The sequence below is a fragment of the Oncorhynchus mykiss genome, chromosome 25 (assembly GCF_013265735.2).
Source record: "Oncorhynchus mykiss isolate Arlee chromosome 25, USDA_OmykA_1.1, whole genome shotgun sequence".
Lineage (NCBI taxonomy): Eukaryota > Metazoa > Chordata > Actinopteri > Salmoniformes > Salmonidae > Oncorhynchus > Oncorhynchus mykiss.
In genome coordinates, this window is record NC_048589.1 from 34,087,345 (window position 1) to 34,104,745 (window position 17,401).

Below are 17,401 nucleotides of genomic sequence, written 5' to 3' on the forward strand. Positions count from 1 at the left end.
CACACTGATTTGAAGTGGATTTAACAAGTGACATCAGTAAGGGATCATAACCTGATCGGTCGGTCATGGAAAATGCATGGGTGTGTGTAAATGTACTTGGTGAATTCTTCTGAGCTGGCTTTACCATCATTCTGCTTGATGTTGTAAAGGAGCTTCTTCCTCTTCTTCTTGTTCTTCTTAGCACACCACAGCTTTCCCGACTTCTCAGGCTCTTTATCCTCTTCTATGGTCTGCTTCATGGCCTCTCTCTGCTGCTGGAAGCTCTTGCCTGCATTTACAAAGAGAAGAGATGTTGTTAAACACGGTCTGATGATCTACATTGATGACCTGAATTGAAACTGGTCCAGTTTGTTAGGAGGCATTTTATTTATCCTTTAATTAACCAGAAAAGTCACATTCAGATTGACATCTTTTTTTCCAAGACAGACCTGGTCAAAAAAACAACACACACACACACAAAACTAAAAACTGCAAATAGCATAAGATAACTTTCTGAGGTTTCCAAGCTAAGTTCTCCTTAACAGTTATTCAATCTGTGTAGAGGCTGGGTAGCGTACCTGGTACTAACCCAGCCAGGTGCTGGTTGGGGTCAGGGTAGCGTACCTGGTACTAACCCGGCCAGGGGCTGGTTGGGGTCAGGGTAGCGTACCTGGTACTAACCCGGCCAGGGGCTGGTTGGGGTCAGGGTAGCGTACCTGGTACTAACCCGGCCAGGTGCTGGTTGGGGTCAGGGTAGCGTACCTGGTACTAACCCGGCCAGGGGCTGGTTGGGGTCAGGGTAGCGTACCTGGTACTAACCCGGCCAGGTGCTGGTTGGGGTCAGGGTAGCGTACCTGGTACTAACCCGGCCAGGTGCTGGTTGGGGTCAGGGTAGCGTACCTGGTACTAGCCCGGTCAGGGGCTGGTTGGGGTCAGGGTAGCGTACCTGGTACTAGCCCGGTCAGGGGCTGGTTGGGGTCAGGGTAGAGTACCTGGTACTAGCCCGGTCAGGGGCTGGTTGGGGTCAGGGTAGCGTACCTGGTACTAGCCCGGTCAGGGGCTGGTTGGGGTCAGGGTAGCGTACCTGGTACTAGCCCGGTCAGGGGCTGGTTGGGGTCAGGGTAGCGTACCTGGTACTAGCCCGGTCAGGGGCTGGTTGGGGTCAGGGTAGCGTACCTGGTACTAGCCCGGTCAGGGGCTGGTTAGGGTCAGGGTAGCGTACCTGGTACTAGCCCGGTCAGGGGCTGGTTGGGGTCAGGGTAGCGTACCTGGTACTAGCCCGGTCAGGGGCTGGTTGGGGTCAGGGTAGCGTACCTGGTACTAGCCCGGTCAGGGGCTGGTTGGGGTCAGGGTAGCGTACCTGGTACTAACCCGGCCAGGTGCTGGTTGGGGTCAGGGTAGCGTACCTGGTACTAGCCCGGTCAGGGGCTGGTTGGGGTCAGGGTAGCGTACCTGGTACTAACCCAGCCAGGTGCTGGTTGGGGTCAGGGTAGCGTACCTGGTACTAACCCAGCCAGGTGCTGGTTGGGGTCAGGGTAGCGTACCTGGTACTAGCCCGGCCAGGGGCTGGTTGGGGTCAGGGTAGCGTACCTGGTACTAACCCAGCCAGGTGCTGGTTGGGGTCAGGGTAGCGTACCTGGTACTAACCCAGCCAGGGGCTGGTTGGGGTCAGGGTAGCGTACCTGGTACTAACCCAGCCAGGTGCTGGTTGGGGTCAGGGTAGCGTACCTGGTACTAACCCAGCCAGGTGCTGGTTGGGGTCAGGGTAGCGTACCTGGTACTAGCCCGGCCAGGGGCTGGTTGTCCTCGTCTCCGTCCCTGTAGGCCTGCCACCAGTTGGGGTCGTCCTGGCTAATGATGTGGAGGATGTCTCCCTTCTGGAAGCACAGGCCTAGTTCCCTACACGGCACGTAGGGGTCATCAGACGGGTCGTAGTCAAAGTGAGCCTTCACATGGACCTGGTGGAAAAGAGGTCAAGACATTACCTTAGTTTTTCTGTATATTCTAGAATTACATTAAGATTCACATTTGTAAATATGGTCATGTAGCAGATGCTCTAATTAAGCAATAAGGCCAGAGAATGTATGTTATATTTTCCATATACCACGAACCCCTGAGGTGCCTTATTACTATTATTAACTGGTTACCAAAGTAATTAGAGCAGTAAAAACAAATGTTTAGTCATACAATCTGATATACCATGGCTGTCAGCCAATCAGTATTCTGGGCTCGAACCACCCAGTTTATAATCCAAAACAATGTAGTGTTCATAAGGACATATTCAGTATGTGGTGGCCCATGTGGGAATCAAAGCAACATGGGTCAGAACCATGCTGTCCAACCCACTGAGAACCATTGGAACTTGGAACAGTGTGAATGCTACAGACAGACGGACATCACAGCCAAGGTTGGGATAGAAGCTGAGAGGAGAGGTGGTCGGAGATGGAGATGTGTCTGTACTCCCCAGTCTCTGATGGGCGGGGTTTTGGTCTGTACTCACCACAGTCTCTGATGGGCAGGGTTTTGGGTCTGTACTCACCACAGTCTCTGATGGGCGGGGTTTTGGTCTGTACTCACGACAGTCTGATGGGGCGGGGGTTGGTCTGTACTCCCCATAGTCTCTGATGGACACGGGTTTGGTCTGTACTCACTACAGTCTCTCTGATGGACGGGGGTTTGTTCTGTACTCACTAGTCTCTCTGATGGACGGGGGTTCGGTCTGTACTTACCATAGTCTCTATGATGGACGGGGGTTCGGTCTGTACTTACCATAGTCTCTCTGATGGACGGGGGTTCGGTCTGTACTTACCATAGTCTCTCTGATGGACGGGGGTTCGGTCTGTACTTACCATAGTCTCTATGATGGACGGGGGTTCGGTCTGTACTTACCATAGTCTCTCTGATGGACGGGGGTTCGGTCTGTACTTACCATAGTCTCTATGATGGACGGGGGTTCGGTCTGTACTCACCACAGTCTCTTTGATGGGCGGGGGTTTGTTCTGTGAGCTGGGGATAAGGATGAAGGTCAGGGTTCCGTGCATTTCGGCCAGGATGTCGAAGACCTCGTTGACGTCCTTCCCTCTGATCTCCACTCCGTTGATCTCCAGAACCTCGTCTCCTTCATGCAGCAGCCCGCTGCGCTCCGCCGCACCGCCCTTCACGATGCGGCTTATTACCACACTGTCCATGTCGTTACGCACTGTCGCACCCTGCCGCACACACACAGGGTGAAGAACACAGGTTACTGATAGATACAGGAGGGATTCAACTTTTCTGATATGAGAGATGATGGCTTTGTCTGAAAAGTGTACATTCATTCAAATGTATTTTATAAAGCCCTTTTTACATTAGCACTTGTCAAAAAGTTGTTTACAGATACTCAGCCTAAAACCTAAATTCAAGCTGTCAAATCCTCGATTCCTCCCGTCCTTGATTCGTCGCTACACTCTCAAAGCTCATTGGGAGGGGGGATCCTGAAGGGCGGGACCTTGGATCCTCTCCTCCAATAAGCTTTGAGGGAGGAATTGAGAAAACAAAGACTGGAAGAACCGAGGATTTGACAGCTGGGACTTTTCAGACAGCCTATGTCTACTCATATGATGATTCATGACTGTTGGTGTGTTTTAAAGGAGTCTCACCAGTGGGATGTCCCTGGCCTTCTCCATGCGGACTATCTTGACAGTCTCCCCTCCCCACTGGGTGAGAGCCTCACAGGGGTCAGGGGTCAGGGGCTCCAGCTGCATCTCCTGCTCCGCAACACAGTCATGGGCCAGAAGCACCGCCTGGGGAGGTACAGGGGACATAGGGTTAGCTTTACTGGGTTAACTAACCAGACTCTAGCTGCTAGAGGGTTGGATGCAGAGACACAGGTTAGACTGGCATACCAAGACACAGGTTAGACTGGCACACCAAGACACAGACTCCATACAGTCATGGGCCAGTAGAACCTACTGGGGAGGGACAGGGGACGTACTGGTCAGAATTACTGGGTTAACTAGACACTTTTATAGGAAACACAACATCCCTCCCTGTCCTCTCTCCACCATACAGTCACTGGCCAGCAGCACTGAAAGGCGCAGAGAGCAGTCATACATTCTGGGTTAACTACTAGACTTTTACAATATGCTCACACACCAACTCAGTGGCCTTGTGGTTAGTGTCCGGCCTGAGGTTGGAACGTAGGGGTTCGATCCCCTCTCTGCTTGCCAGTAAGCTTTAAGACGATGGATTGGGGGGCAAGGCCATGTGAAAGACTAGCATCATGTCTAGTGGGTGCACTTGTACATCAAGCTGCCTCACTCTACAGAAACAGGAGATATGCTCCTGCCCCTATGGGCAGTTCTGGCTCAGACAAGGCTTACTTGGAGATAACAATCAGACTTAGTAGGTTAACTTTCAGTGACTTGTAAAGCAAAAACACAGGCAGAGATAGGCGCATGAACGCACACATCCACAGAGACCTGTCTTTAACAGTACTGTAGTCTTTACTTCCAGAGCCCCCTGATATTCTTCTATTTCCTGCCCTGAACCTTAGTCACTGCTCTAGCCGGCTACCACCCAGTACTCTACCCTGCAGCCTAGTGACTGTTCTAGATGGCTACCACCCGGTACTCTACCCTGCAGCCTAGAGACTGTCCTAGATGGCTACCACCCGGTACTCTACCCTGCAGCCTAGAGACTGTTCTAGATGGCTACCACCCGGTACTCTACCCTGCAGCCTAGAGACTGTTCTAGATGGCTACCACCCGGTACTCTACCCTGCAGCCTAGAGACTGTCCTAGATGGCTACCACCCGGTACTCTACCCTGCAGCCTAGAGACTGTTCTAGATGGCTACCACCCGGTACTCTACCCTGCAGCCTAGAGACTGTCCTAGATGGCTACCACCCGGTACTCTACCCTGCAGCCTAGAGACTGCTGTACATAGAGTCATTGAACACTGGTCACTTTAATAATGTTTACATGCGGTTTCACCCACTTTATATGTATACACTGTATTCTAGTCAAGGCTCATCCTATATTTATTTTCTGGATTATGTGTGTATTTCTATTACAAGGTACTACTGCACTGTTGGACCTAGAAACACAAGCATTTTGCTGCACCTGCACATCTGCAGATCTGTTTACGCGACCAATAAACTTGGATTTGATTCATGTGGAAGGAAGAAAATCCAGGAGGAGAAACATGATATAAGAAACCTTCAGTAAGTAGTAACAGACTAACAGCCATTTCATCCCGTGGGGAGAAAGGCCTGGTTAGTTACCTCACTAGGTCTACCTTCTTCCTCTCCTCCATCCTCCTGTGTGTTGGGTCATGTTCAGTAGTGCACACTGTAGCAAAACATTCAGGTAGTACCTCCCTTATCAATCTGTTTCAAACCGTCCCTCCCTACTGAACATGCCCTGGTGTCTCAGAGGAGCAGCAGTATCATTGGCCTCCTGAGTGGCGCAGCGGTCTAAGGCACTGCATTGAAGTGCTAGAGACATCATTAGAGACCCTGGTTTGATTCCAGGCTGTGTCACAACCGGCCGTAATCGGGAGTCCCAAAGGGTGGCACACAATTGGCTCAGCGTCGTACGGGTTAGGGGAGGGTTTGGCAGGGTTTGGCCATAATTGTAAATAAGAATTTGTTCTTAACAGACTTGCCTAGTTAAATAAAAGAACAAATAAATTGTAGATGTGGGGGACAGAGACCAGTCTGAGTGTAAGGGAAAGGTAGAAGTGTACAGGGCTCAGGGGAAGACAGCTTGGTCACATTGCAGAAGCAGTATACAGGGCTCAGGGGAAGACAGCTTGGTCACATTGCAGAAGCAGTATACAGGGCTCAGGGGAAGACAGCTTGGTCACATTGCAGAAGCAGTATACAGGGCTCAGGGGAAGACAGCTTGGTCACATTGCAGAAGCAGTATACAGGGCTCAGGGGAAGACAGCTTGGTCATATAGTATAAACTCAGAGGAAGGATGTGGGAGAGAGATTAGGAGCCAACAGCTGATCACAGCTGAATCAACACACTCCTGACCTGAACAAACTCCCAGGGGGATACGGGTTCTGCTGAGGGGGATACGGGTTATGCTGAGGGGGATACGGGTTATGCTGAGGGGGATACGGGTTATGCTGAGGGGGATACGGGTTATGCTGAGGGGGATACGGGTTATGCTGAGGGGGATACGGGTTCTGCTGAGGGGGATACGGGTTCTGCTGAGGGGGATACAGGTTCTGCTGAGGGGGATATGGGTTCTGCTGAGGGGGATATGGGTTCTGCTGGGACAGAGACGCAGGTGAGACACAGCGGTTACACAGAGACACATAATTAGTCATTCCAGTAGGAATGGATGGAAGCCTCACCTGGACATGTGGTGAGGAGAGCAGGGTGTTGAGCTCCAAACCCTCCGTGTGTTGGCTGTTATGAACCATAGACTGGACCTGAAGATGAACACACAGGAAGTCAAAGAAAGATGAGGGATAGGAGTCACACCCGGAAACTTGAAACACATGAATGATTTACAGCTGTTCTCTCCAATCAAAGAAACGCATCAAAAGGTAACATATCTACAGAAAGGTTTGAAGTATTTCAATATTTCCACCCATTTGATACAATAGGCTACATTTGTTCACCAGATTAGAGGGCATAGGGTTTGTGTTACAACATTTAGTTGACTGGTTTTCATTTTTTCCTTGTGGGGTGAAAGTGAATTATTCTAAGATCTGGTGATCCATGCTCTGTTGATGGGCCTTCAAAAGCCTTTAGATCGGCCCCAGGCCACACAGCCCCAGGCCACGCAGGCCCAGGCCACGCAGGCCCAGGCCACGCAGGCCCAGGCCACGCAGGCCCAGGCCACGCAGGCCCAGGCCCAGCCCCAGGCCATGCAGGCCCAGCCCATACAGTCCCAGGCCATGCAGGCCCAGCCCCAGGCCATACTGCCCCAGGCCACGCAGGCCCAGCCCCAGGCCCAGGCCATGCAGGCTCAGCCCCAGCCCCAGGCCATACAGGCCCAGCCCCAGGCCATACAGCCCCATGCCACGTAGGCCCAGCAGCCCCAGGCCGCGCAGGCCCAGCCCGAGGCCACGCAGGCCCAGGCCACGCAGGCCACGCAGGCCCAGGCCACGCAGGCCCAGCCCCAGGCCACGCAGGCCCAGGCCACGCAGGCCCAGGCCACGCAGGCCCAGCCCCAGGCCATGCAAACAGAATAGTAAAATAACCACAGCCTAGGCCCCAGGTTCAGCTTGGGTTATGTTCATTAGGGCACGCAGCAGAGTGACAGAATGTTTTGCAATGCTAATGAGCGTTTCTTATTGGTTACAGATGCCTTTTAAAGATCCTAAGCACTAGATTCATAACATATCATACAAATTGCAACAAAAACATACATACAGATGTGCTCAAATGTGTTGGTACCCTTACAGCTCATTGAAATAATGCTTCATTGCTCCTGAAAAGAGATGACATTAAAAGCTATTTTATCATGTATACTTGCATGCCTTTGGTATGTCATAGAATAAAGCAAAGAAGCTGTGAAAATAGATTCATTATTGCTTATTCTACAAAGATATTCTAAAATGACCTGGAAACATCTGTTGGTCCCCCTTAGAAAATATAATAAATACTTGGATTATAGTGATATTTCAAACTAATTCGTATCACACACACACACACACACACACACACACACACGAGTGAGCTCCAACCTATGAATGAGCTCCAACCTATCTCCAATCTTGTAAACCAGTCATTCAGCCGATTTAAATGGACAGAAGTAGTCACTGAGCAGTTTGGTATCATTGTGTGGACCACACGGAACATGGACCAGAGAAAGGAAAGGAGAGATTTGTCTGGAGAAGGCATCCATCAAACCTGAGACAGCTGGAGCATTTTGCTCAGGAAGAGTAGGCCAAACTACCGGTTAACAGGTGCAGAATGCACCCATCAAACCTGAGACAGCTGGAGCATTTTGCTCAGGAAGAGTGGGCCAAACTACCAGTTAACAGGTGCAGAATGCACCCATCAAACCTGAGACAGCTGGAGTAGTTTGCTCAGGAAGAGTGGGCCAAACTACCGGTTAACAGGTGCAGAATGCACCCATCAAACCTGAGACAGCTGGAGTAGTTTGCTCAGGAAGAGTGGGCCAAACTACCAGTTAACAGGTGCATACGTCTCATTGAGAGCTACAGAAAACATTTGATTGCAGTGATTGCCTCTAAAGGTTGTGCAACAAAATATTAGGTTATGGGTCCCATCATTTTTGGCCATGCCATTTGTTTTATTACTTACAATATTATGTTGAATAAAAAAAATCTAAAGCAAAAGTCTGATTTCTATTAAATATGGAATAAACAATGGTGGATGCAAATTGCTTTGGTCAATTTCAAGTTATTTCAGAGAAAATTGCGCATTCTTCGTTTTTTGTGGAGGGGTACCAACAAATGTGAGCCTGCCTGGCCCATATGAAATGGATGACGTAGTACACAATAAAATGGGGACCACTTTTGGCTTATGAGCGTCACTCTCAGAACTACTGGCTGAAATTATACAAAAGTTCAATTTTAGCCACAAAATCCCTCCTTTCCTGTCAACTAAGCCTAACACTAAGCCTATGGGAGGTGGGGTTTTACAAGGGTGGACACAGGCAGAAAACACCCCTCACTTAATTGGTCTCCTCCAGAGCAAGGCTAATCCCACTGTGGTGTTGTTTGTGTCTCTAGTATTCTGGTGATGTGGTTCACATGAGGACTGGCCAATAGGACACTGCGTACATAGGAAACAAAAAGATAATCAACAAAAATAACTGACCAAACTGGAATGCTATTTGGCCCTTAACAGAGTACACAGTAGCAGAATATCTGACCACTGTGACTCAAAACTAAGAAAGGTTTTGAGTCAGTGAGCATAGCCTTGCTAAAGGCCGCCATAGCCGGTCTTCTCTTGAGAGCCAGGTCTGCCTATGTGCACACTGCCCACAAAATGAGGTGGAAACCAAGCTGCACTTCCTAACCTCCTGCCAAATGTATGACCATAGAAACACATATTTCCCTTAGATCACACAGACAAAGATTTTAAAACAAATCCAATCTTGATAAACTCCCCTATCTATTGGGTGGAATACCTCAGTGTGCCGTCACAGCAGCAAGATGTGACCTGTTGCCACAAGAAAAGGAAAACCAGTGAAGAACACACACCATACCTGTAGTAAATATAACCTATATTTATCTGTTTATTTAGTTTTCCTTTCAGACTTCAACTATTTGCACATTATAACATTTGAAAGGTCTATATTATTTAAAAACTTTTGTGAGTGTAATGTTTACTGTTAATTTCTGATATATTTCCCTTGTCTATTTCACTTGCTTTGGCAATGTAAACATATGTTTCCCATGCCAATAAAGCCCTTTGAATTGAATTGAGAGAAAGGCAGACAGAGAGACATAGTGAGAGAGTGCACGAGGCCCTATTGTGAGTTTCCCTTCTAGTCCAGGTCAGTGAGTTTGAGTTCTTGATTAGTTTGGGCTCTAATGATGGGGCGAGCGGAGTACAGGAGCTGTTCTGTGCTGCTGGCTGGGGCAGAATGAGAGGACAGGAGCTGTTCTGTGCTGCTGGCTGGGGCAGAATGAGATGAGAGGACATGAGCTGTTCTGTGCTGCTGGCTGGGGCAGAATGAGAGGACATGAGCTGTTCTGTGCTGCTGGCTGGGGCAGAATGGGAAGAATGAGAGGACAGGAGCTGTTCTGTGCTGCTGGCTGGGGCAGAATGAGAGGACAGGAGCTGTTCTGTGCTGCTGGCTGGGGCAGAATGGGAAGAATGAGAGGACAGGAGCTGTTCTGTGCTGCTGGCTGGGGCAGAATGAGAGGATATGAGCTGTTCTGTGCTGCTGGCTGGGGCAGAATGGGAAGAATGAGAGGACAGGAGCTGTTCTGTGCTGCTGGCTGGGGCAGAATGAGAGGACATGAGCTGTTCTGTGCTGCTGGCTGGGGCAGAATGGGAAGAATGCGAGGACAGGAGCTGTTCTGTGCTGCTGGCTGGGGCAGAATGAGAGGACATGAGCTGTTCTGTGCTGCTGGCTGGGGCAGAATGGGAAGAATGCGAGGACAGGAGCTGTTCTGTGCTGCTGGCTGGGGCAGAATGAGAGGACAGGAGCTGTTCTGTACTGCTGGCTGGGGCAGAATGGGAAGAATGAGAGGACAGGAGCTGTTCTGTGCTGCTGGCTGGGGCAGAATGAGAGGACATGAGCTGTTCTGTGCTGCTGGCTGGGGCAGAATGAGAAGAATGAGAGGACATGAGCTGTTCTGTGCTGCTGGCTGGGGCAGAATGGGAAGAATGAGAGGACAGGAGCTGTTCTGTGCTGCTGGCTGGGGCAGAATGAGAGGACAGGAGCTGTTCTGTGCTGCTGGCTGGGGCAGAATGAGAGGACAGGAGCTGTTCTGTGCTGCTGGCTGGGGCAGAATGAGAGTACAGGAGCTGTTCTGTGCTGCTGGCTGGGGCAGAATGAGAGGACATGAGCTGTTCTGTGCTGCTGGCTGGGGCAGAATGAGAGTACAGGAGCTGTTCTGTGCTGCTGGCTGATGCAGAATGAGAGGACAGGAGCTGTTCTGTGCTGCTGGCTGGGGCAGAATGGGAAGAATGAGAGGACAGGAGTTTATTATGGTGTTTCATTAACACTTCTTCACAACTCAGTGATTCCAGGCAAAGAGGCTTTCTCCTCAATCAAGCTTCATTAGTGGACAAAACATACAAAAAGACGTTTGAAGTACTTTGTGGAGGTTCCTGTCCATTTAAAACCTCATACACGGCACAAACTCTGCTGAACTCATGGCTAGTAGGCTACCTAATTCAGGCAAAGGTTTCTACAACTCCTACAAATCATACTCGATTGCTTGTGTGCATCTTAGTGTGTGCATGCGTGCACACATTTTATATATATATTACACACATACATACGTGTGTGTGTGCACGCACGTCTCAGTGTGTGTGCATGTGGTACAGTGGGGCAAAAAAGTATTTCATTTGCAAATAAATTCATTAAAAATCCTACAATGTGATTTTCTGGATTTTTTTTCCTCATTTTGTCTGTCATAGTTGAAGTGTACCTATGATGAAAATTACAGGCCTCTCACATCTTTTTAAGTGGGAGAACTTGCACAATTGGTGGCTGACTAAATACTTTTTTGCCCCACTGTATATATTCCTGTCATTGTGTCACACAGACCCTCCCCAGTCCTTACCTCTTGGCCTCAGATCAAGTGTGTATCCCTCTCATTTCCTTCTGTTCTAGTTTCCATGAAGTCTGAGGTGGGGGCTCAGCCAAATACCAGTGGAGCGACGCACAGGTTGATTTGGAATTGAGTATACAGGAGCACTAACCCCTACTGCCTCATTCTACCCCCAGACCCTTCCCCAGACGCACACCATTCTCCCCCCAGCCCCAAACAACCAACCTCTTCCCCCAGACCTACTCAATACGTTCCAGGTACAAGTTTCCCACAGGCAACAGATCCTAAGGTCAGCTTACTCCTCCGGAAATCCTACCCTTAACCATTCTAATACAAAACACAAAACTGTCTCTGGATCAGCACCCCCACCGAGCCAGTTCATGTGCTAAGCCATTTCTGATCTAGGATCAGTTTTTTCTATGCAAACCCTACCCTTAACCCTGATGTAGTAATACCCCAAACTGACTGAGATCAGCATCCAGGTGTCATCTCCTGGGCCAGGCCCTGAGCGCGGTGTGTGTAGGGAATAATCAACGAGGGGCTATGCGTTCTGTGGTAAATAACGCACAACGTTGAAGGTGTCTGCCACATCACACTTGCTAAGACGGCTAAAATCTGCTAGTGAGCTGCTCAATAACTGGGACAAATGTATTTGAGAGACAAGTGATCATTGTGGAACTTTATGTTTTCAATAAACATTGGAAACTAAATATAGTTTACATGCTGTCAACAATCCTATCCAACCCTCACTGTTTTGTCCCATAGTTGCCCAGGCGTCGGTTTTGTTGCTAAATACCCAAGCTGTCTGTAAGAGTGGGGAAGGGAGGGCTGGGCCGGTTCACGTGCTGCTGTGAGATCTGTAAGCCCTGATCGATGATCAGTTTACCCTAACCTGAACCGTTCTAATCAGAACACCCCAAACTGACTCCAGATCAGAACTCACCTCGTGTGCCAGGCCCTGAGCGCGGTCTGTGTGTGGGAAGGGCGGGCTGGGCCTGTTCATGTGCTGGGCCACAGCGTTGTGGATGTTGAAGGCCTTCTGGAAGTCAGTCTTCTGGACCAGCTGCAGCACCAGCTCCACGTCCTCCTGGCTCTGGCCGTCAGACAGGCAGTGCTGCACCTGCTTCAGGGACATCAGCAGCTCCTCCAACTCTGTACGGAGGAAAGTGATTCAGGCATACACATATACTGTACTGACAGGTCACCCATAGAAATACAGTACACAAAAGCCAGACACACACATGCAGAAAAAATAAAAATAACAGTGAAAAAAAACAAAAAAAAAGTATGTTCCAAAACATTCTGAACCAGGCTACAAATGGCTGCCATATCGCTGTTCTTGCCTGCTCTACCACTCTTCCTGCCAAGTTAATAACGCGTCGTATAGCCCGCCTGGCCTAACGGGTCGCCCGCCAAGACAGGATATTAATAGCTGGGATACAACTCCGAAATAAATCAAATTCTTCAATCTTACCAGCTCTCTCAAATCAAGACCCCTCTTTTAGGCATATCTGTCCAGTGTAAGTAATGCCAAAATAAGGAGAGGGTTGGTGTGTCAAAGGGGGTATGTTATTAGGAGGCTAGTGTCATCTCATCTGATGGAGGACCTACTGTCTCTCTCCATATAGCTTTTTTCCAGGCGGGCTACGCGACCCGTTCGGCCAGGCGGGAGATGGGGCAGCCACTCAGGGAGAGAGAGCAGCCATTGTACCCTAGTTCAGAATGTTTTGGAACAGACTTTTTAATTAATGTCCCCTCACAGGGCCCTCCCCTCCCCTCCCCCGAGGATCACTCACTCACAGAGCTTTAGAACAGGAATGCACCCACCATAGGCCTACAGACTAGGGGGGGGGGGGGGGGGGGGGGGGGGGGGGGTTGTGTCATTCATAAGCCTACTTGGAACAGTGAACTTGGGTTAAGAGACTGAGGGAAAGCCACAGACCGACACAAAGGATACATGTGTACTGAGAGAAAAGAGATGGATGATTATAAAAGCTAGAGATGTCAAGGTCAGGGCTATTAAGCTATCATTTTAGTCTGGTTGGTGTCATGTGTCTGTCTGATTCTGATGTGTTGATGCTGCAGCTTGGTCCAGGCCTCTCGAAGAGATGTTTCTCAACGAGACTAACCTGGTTAAATAATAGCTTTATGCTGTTCTGAATTCTAGATGGACCCCACCCACTCCTGTAAATCTAAAAAGATCAACTTAAGCAAAATGGCACTTCCTTCACCACACTATCTGAGCAGTAATGTTGCCATACTTACATAGTGTGGTTGATTTTAAATTCAGCAGGACACAACCACCAACTTGTTAGAACTTTATCTTGGTGACCAGAGACTGATGCCAAACAACGGGCACTTAATTAATAGAGCATTTAATATTGTATATCTTTGTTCTCATATTCAGTCCTACTCACCCAGTAGAGTGGGGGCCCCCAGGTTGGGTGGCAGTCCCGGTGGCCCTCCAGGGCCCTCGATGGGGTCGAAGGTGGGGTTATCGATGCCCACCTTGGGGTTCTGAGACAGCTTCTTGAGCCGTATGGAGGCGGTCAGATCCAGCTCCTGTCTGTTCCTGCCCTCTTCCTCCTTCCTCCTCCGGTCTTCCTGGTGCTGACGGATCCTCTCCAGTTGGGCAGAGCGCCTCACAGGCAGGGTACGGGCACCCAGGTCCCCCGGGCAGTCAACCGCCATCTCCCTGTGCCACTGTTGGGGCTCCTCCTGGTTGGCCTCAACTCCTCCTCTTCCGTCTGACTCAGTCATGTGACCGTTCATATAGGATGTGGTTATCATTATCACCCTTGCTCCTTCTCCTGCTCCTCCGTGTGTGTTTTCAAGTGGTTGGCTGGGGGAAGCACTATGAGGGGTGATTTCTGCATGTCCGGGACCCAGCGGCCATGACACCCTAACTCACTACTGATGACTCGGCAGACGCTGGGATTCCAGGAGGGAAGGACACCTGCAGAACAGGACGGGAAGAACGGTTAGTATGGTACTGCAATGCTGTCGGTCACAGACAAACCACAACATAATACAGCCACACGACCTTACATTTCAATACCAGGGATTTTTCTGCCATTGTAATCTTTGGGCAGGCCGCCTAAGCGTTTATTTTCGGGCCGTCTGAGTCCAAACAAATGGAAATACGATCTCAGTATTAACATTTAAAAAAAAAACTAAACTCAGATAAAGTTTGGAGAGAAGAAAGTGGACATAATTCCAAAAACAATTCATTTAAAACTGCAAAAATGTCTAAGCTCCATGGAGAAATGTGTAGACTTGCAGTAGATTGGCATATAAATGCAAAAAACAAAATGTCTCTACATTGCGAAGATAGGTACATTTTACAGGCCCTGTTCCCATTGGCCGACCACGCTCAATGCCCCGCCCACCACCTAAGCCCGTTTTTTTATCCAGAAAAAAACAAAACACCGAATGAATCCACAGAGCAGTCAGTCACTTACAGTACATCTCACCATCCAGGATTCAAACCAAATAATGAGCTTTTTACACACACACCTCCCCAGCCAACGTCTAAAACCTCTATCCCCGACCCACTGTAAACAACCTAAAATACACTTCAACTGGAACCCAGAGACGAAGCTATTTACACACGTGGAACCCAGAAAGAGTAGCTGCAGCTTCAGCAACAGCTAATGGGGATCCTAATAAAATATTACAATTCCTATAAGCCAACCAAAACAGAGACACCAAGCTACTACAGTCTGTGGCCCCTGCTGTTCTCTACAGCTCCCTCCGCCGTCAGTCTGTCAGCTGGTTGAGCCAGACCAGAGGCCATTATCACTCAGTTAATCACCTTATATTACATACACAGACTGTTTTAAACCAAACAAATACCTCAGGCCTCACACACACTCGCAGGCACACAAAGAGAGTCTCTCACAGTCAGTCAAACACCACACACACGCACGCACTTTTAACCCTTGACCCACAGACACACTCCCCTCTCCAATGGATCTCTCTGACAAAAGGGTCAAAGGGCACTCAGAGAAACAGCTCTGCAGTTTTACACTTAAGAAGTAAAACCTTTAGGGCTGTCCCCGACAAAAAAACAAAATCCTGGTCGACCAAGTCATCTGTTGTTTCAACTAGAGGTTGACAGATTGAATCGGCAAACGGGTGATGATTTAACAAAAGCATTCATGGGAAAAAAGCACAATAGTTTCACAAATGCACCTAACCATGAACATCACTGCCTTTCTTAAAATCAATACACAGAAGTATATATTTTTAAACATGCATATTTAGTTCAAATAAATGAATGTTAGCAGGCAATATTAACTAGGGAAATTGTGTCACTTCTCTTGTGTTTATTGCACGCAGAGTCAGGGTATATGCAACAGTTTGGGCCGCCTGGCTCGTTGCGAACTGTGTGAAGACCGCCATTAATTTGCCAGAATTTTACATAATTATGACAAAACATGTCAATGTAACAGCAATATTTACGGTTTACGGTTCCGTATTTCACTGAAAGAATAAATGTTTTGTTTTCAAAATGATAGTTTCTATATTAATGACCAAAGGCTTGTATCTGTGTTTATATTATAATTAAGTCTATGATAGAGCAGTGGTAGGTAGGTAGGTAGCGGTGGTAGGCAGCAGCAGGCTCGTAAGCATTCATTCAAACAGCAGCTCTTAGCAATGCTTGAAGCACAGTGCTGTTTATGACTTGAAGCCTATCAACTCCCGAGATTAGGCTGACAATACTAAAGTGCCTATTAAAACATCCAATAGTCAAAAGGCATATGAAATACAAAATGGTATAGAGAGAAATAGTCGACACGTCATAATTCCTATAATAACTACAACCTAAAACTTCTTAACTGGGAATATTGAACCACCAGCTTTCATATGTTCTCATGTTCTGAGCAAGGAACATAAACATTAGCTTTTTTTACATGGCACATATTGCACTTCTACTTTCTTCTCCAACACTGTGTTTTTGCATTATTTAAACCAAATTGAACATGTTTCATTATTTGAGATGCAATAATGCAATTTAATTGATGTATTATATTAAGTTAAAATGTGTTCATTCAGTATTGTTGTAATTGTCATTACTACAAAATATATATAAAAATAAAAAAATATATAATAATAATAATAATAATAATAATAATAATAATAAATCGGCATTGGCTTTTTTTGGTCCTCCAATAATCGGTATCGGCGCTGAAAAATCATAATCGGTATCGGCGCTGAAAAATCATAATCGGTATCGGCGCTGAAAAATCATATTCGGTATCGGCGCTGAAAAATCATATTCGGTATCGGCGCTGAAAAATCATATTCGGTATCGGCGCTGAAAAATCATAATCGGTATCGGCGCTGAAAAATCATATTCGGTATCGGCGCTGAAAAATCATATTCGGTATCGGCGCTGAAAAATCATAATCAGTCGACCTCTACTTTCAACCAATCGATTGGACAACATTGTTAAAAGTGACATTTTCCATATATAAAACATCCTATGTGTTTGAATCAAATCAACTATATGCACTGAGCTTGTCTGATGCTTTAACACTAGAACCGCTAAAGCAGTCATTTTAGTGGATTGGTATATTCCAATTCTAATCTCAAAATGGTATGTACCCTATATTAGCCCACAAAATCCAAGCAGTCTTATCCGTCTACTAGGAGTACACAGTGAGAGTGTGTGTAATTTACAAATGGCAAGAAGACCAAGAAGAACGGATGCACATGCTGCATTAGTGCAGCTACAAGATCTGAATGAAAGGTTCCCAGATGCTGGCATGGAATTAATCATGACATCTCGGATGATTTCTCTTCTAATTCTGAGCCACAGCCTGAACCTACATATCCGAAGTGCAAAACAAGTCAGAACGCTACGCATTGAGCAGGTGTCCGCAACACCACCAAATGAAACTGTGACGAGGCTTGTGGAACCTTACTTTGGCAAGGAGAGGAATGTCATCATCATGGACAATTTCTTCACTTCACTTCCACTGGTGAATAAGTTGCTTGTGAAAAAAAACAAACCTTGTCGGCACCACTGGCCAAAGCGAGAAGGAAGCTCCCTCCCTCTGCACAAAATAAGGCACCTGCACAGCCGTACAATGCTGAAGAATGACAAGACAACGCTCCCACTATACCAATGCAAGGCAAGAAAGAAACGTTATGTCGTCATGAGCACCATGCATCTGTTATTTGCCATCGACAGAACAAAGATAAAAAAACACT

General features: G+C 47.9%; 1 protein-coding gene across 1 annotated transcript in view; it reads right to left on the reverse strand.

Moving 5' to 3' along the window:
• mpp5a (membrane protein, palmitoylated 5a (MAGUK p55 subfamily member 5)) overlaps nucleotides 1-17,401 on the reverse strand; it is a 44,634-nt gene that overhangs the window by 14,131 nt on the left and 13,102 nt on the right. Inside the window, exons 2-8 of the mRNA XM_036962531.1 lie at nucleotides 13,600-14,138; nucleotides 12,126-12,334; nucleotides 6,326-6,403; nucleotides 3,618-3,761; nucleotides 2,949-3,188; nucleotides 1,754-1,937; nucleotides 125-268 (exon numbers count right to left, since the gene is read on the reverse strand). Of these exons, the coding sequence (XP_036818426.1) occupies nucleotides 125-268; nucleotides 1,754-1,937; nucleotides 2,949-3,188; nucleotides 3,618-3,761; nucleotides 6,326-6,403; nucleotides 12,126-12,334; nucleotides 13,600-13,972 (1,372 nt within the window). The 5' untranslated portion in view covers nucleotides 13,973-14,138. The remainder of the gene's footprint in view (nucleotides 1-124; nucleotides 269-1,753; nucleotides 1,938-2,948; nucleotides 3,189-3,617; nucleotides 3,762-6,325; nucleotides 6,404-12,125; nucleotides 12,335-13,599; nucleotides 14,139-17,401) is intronic.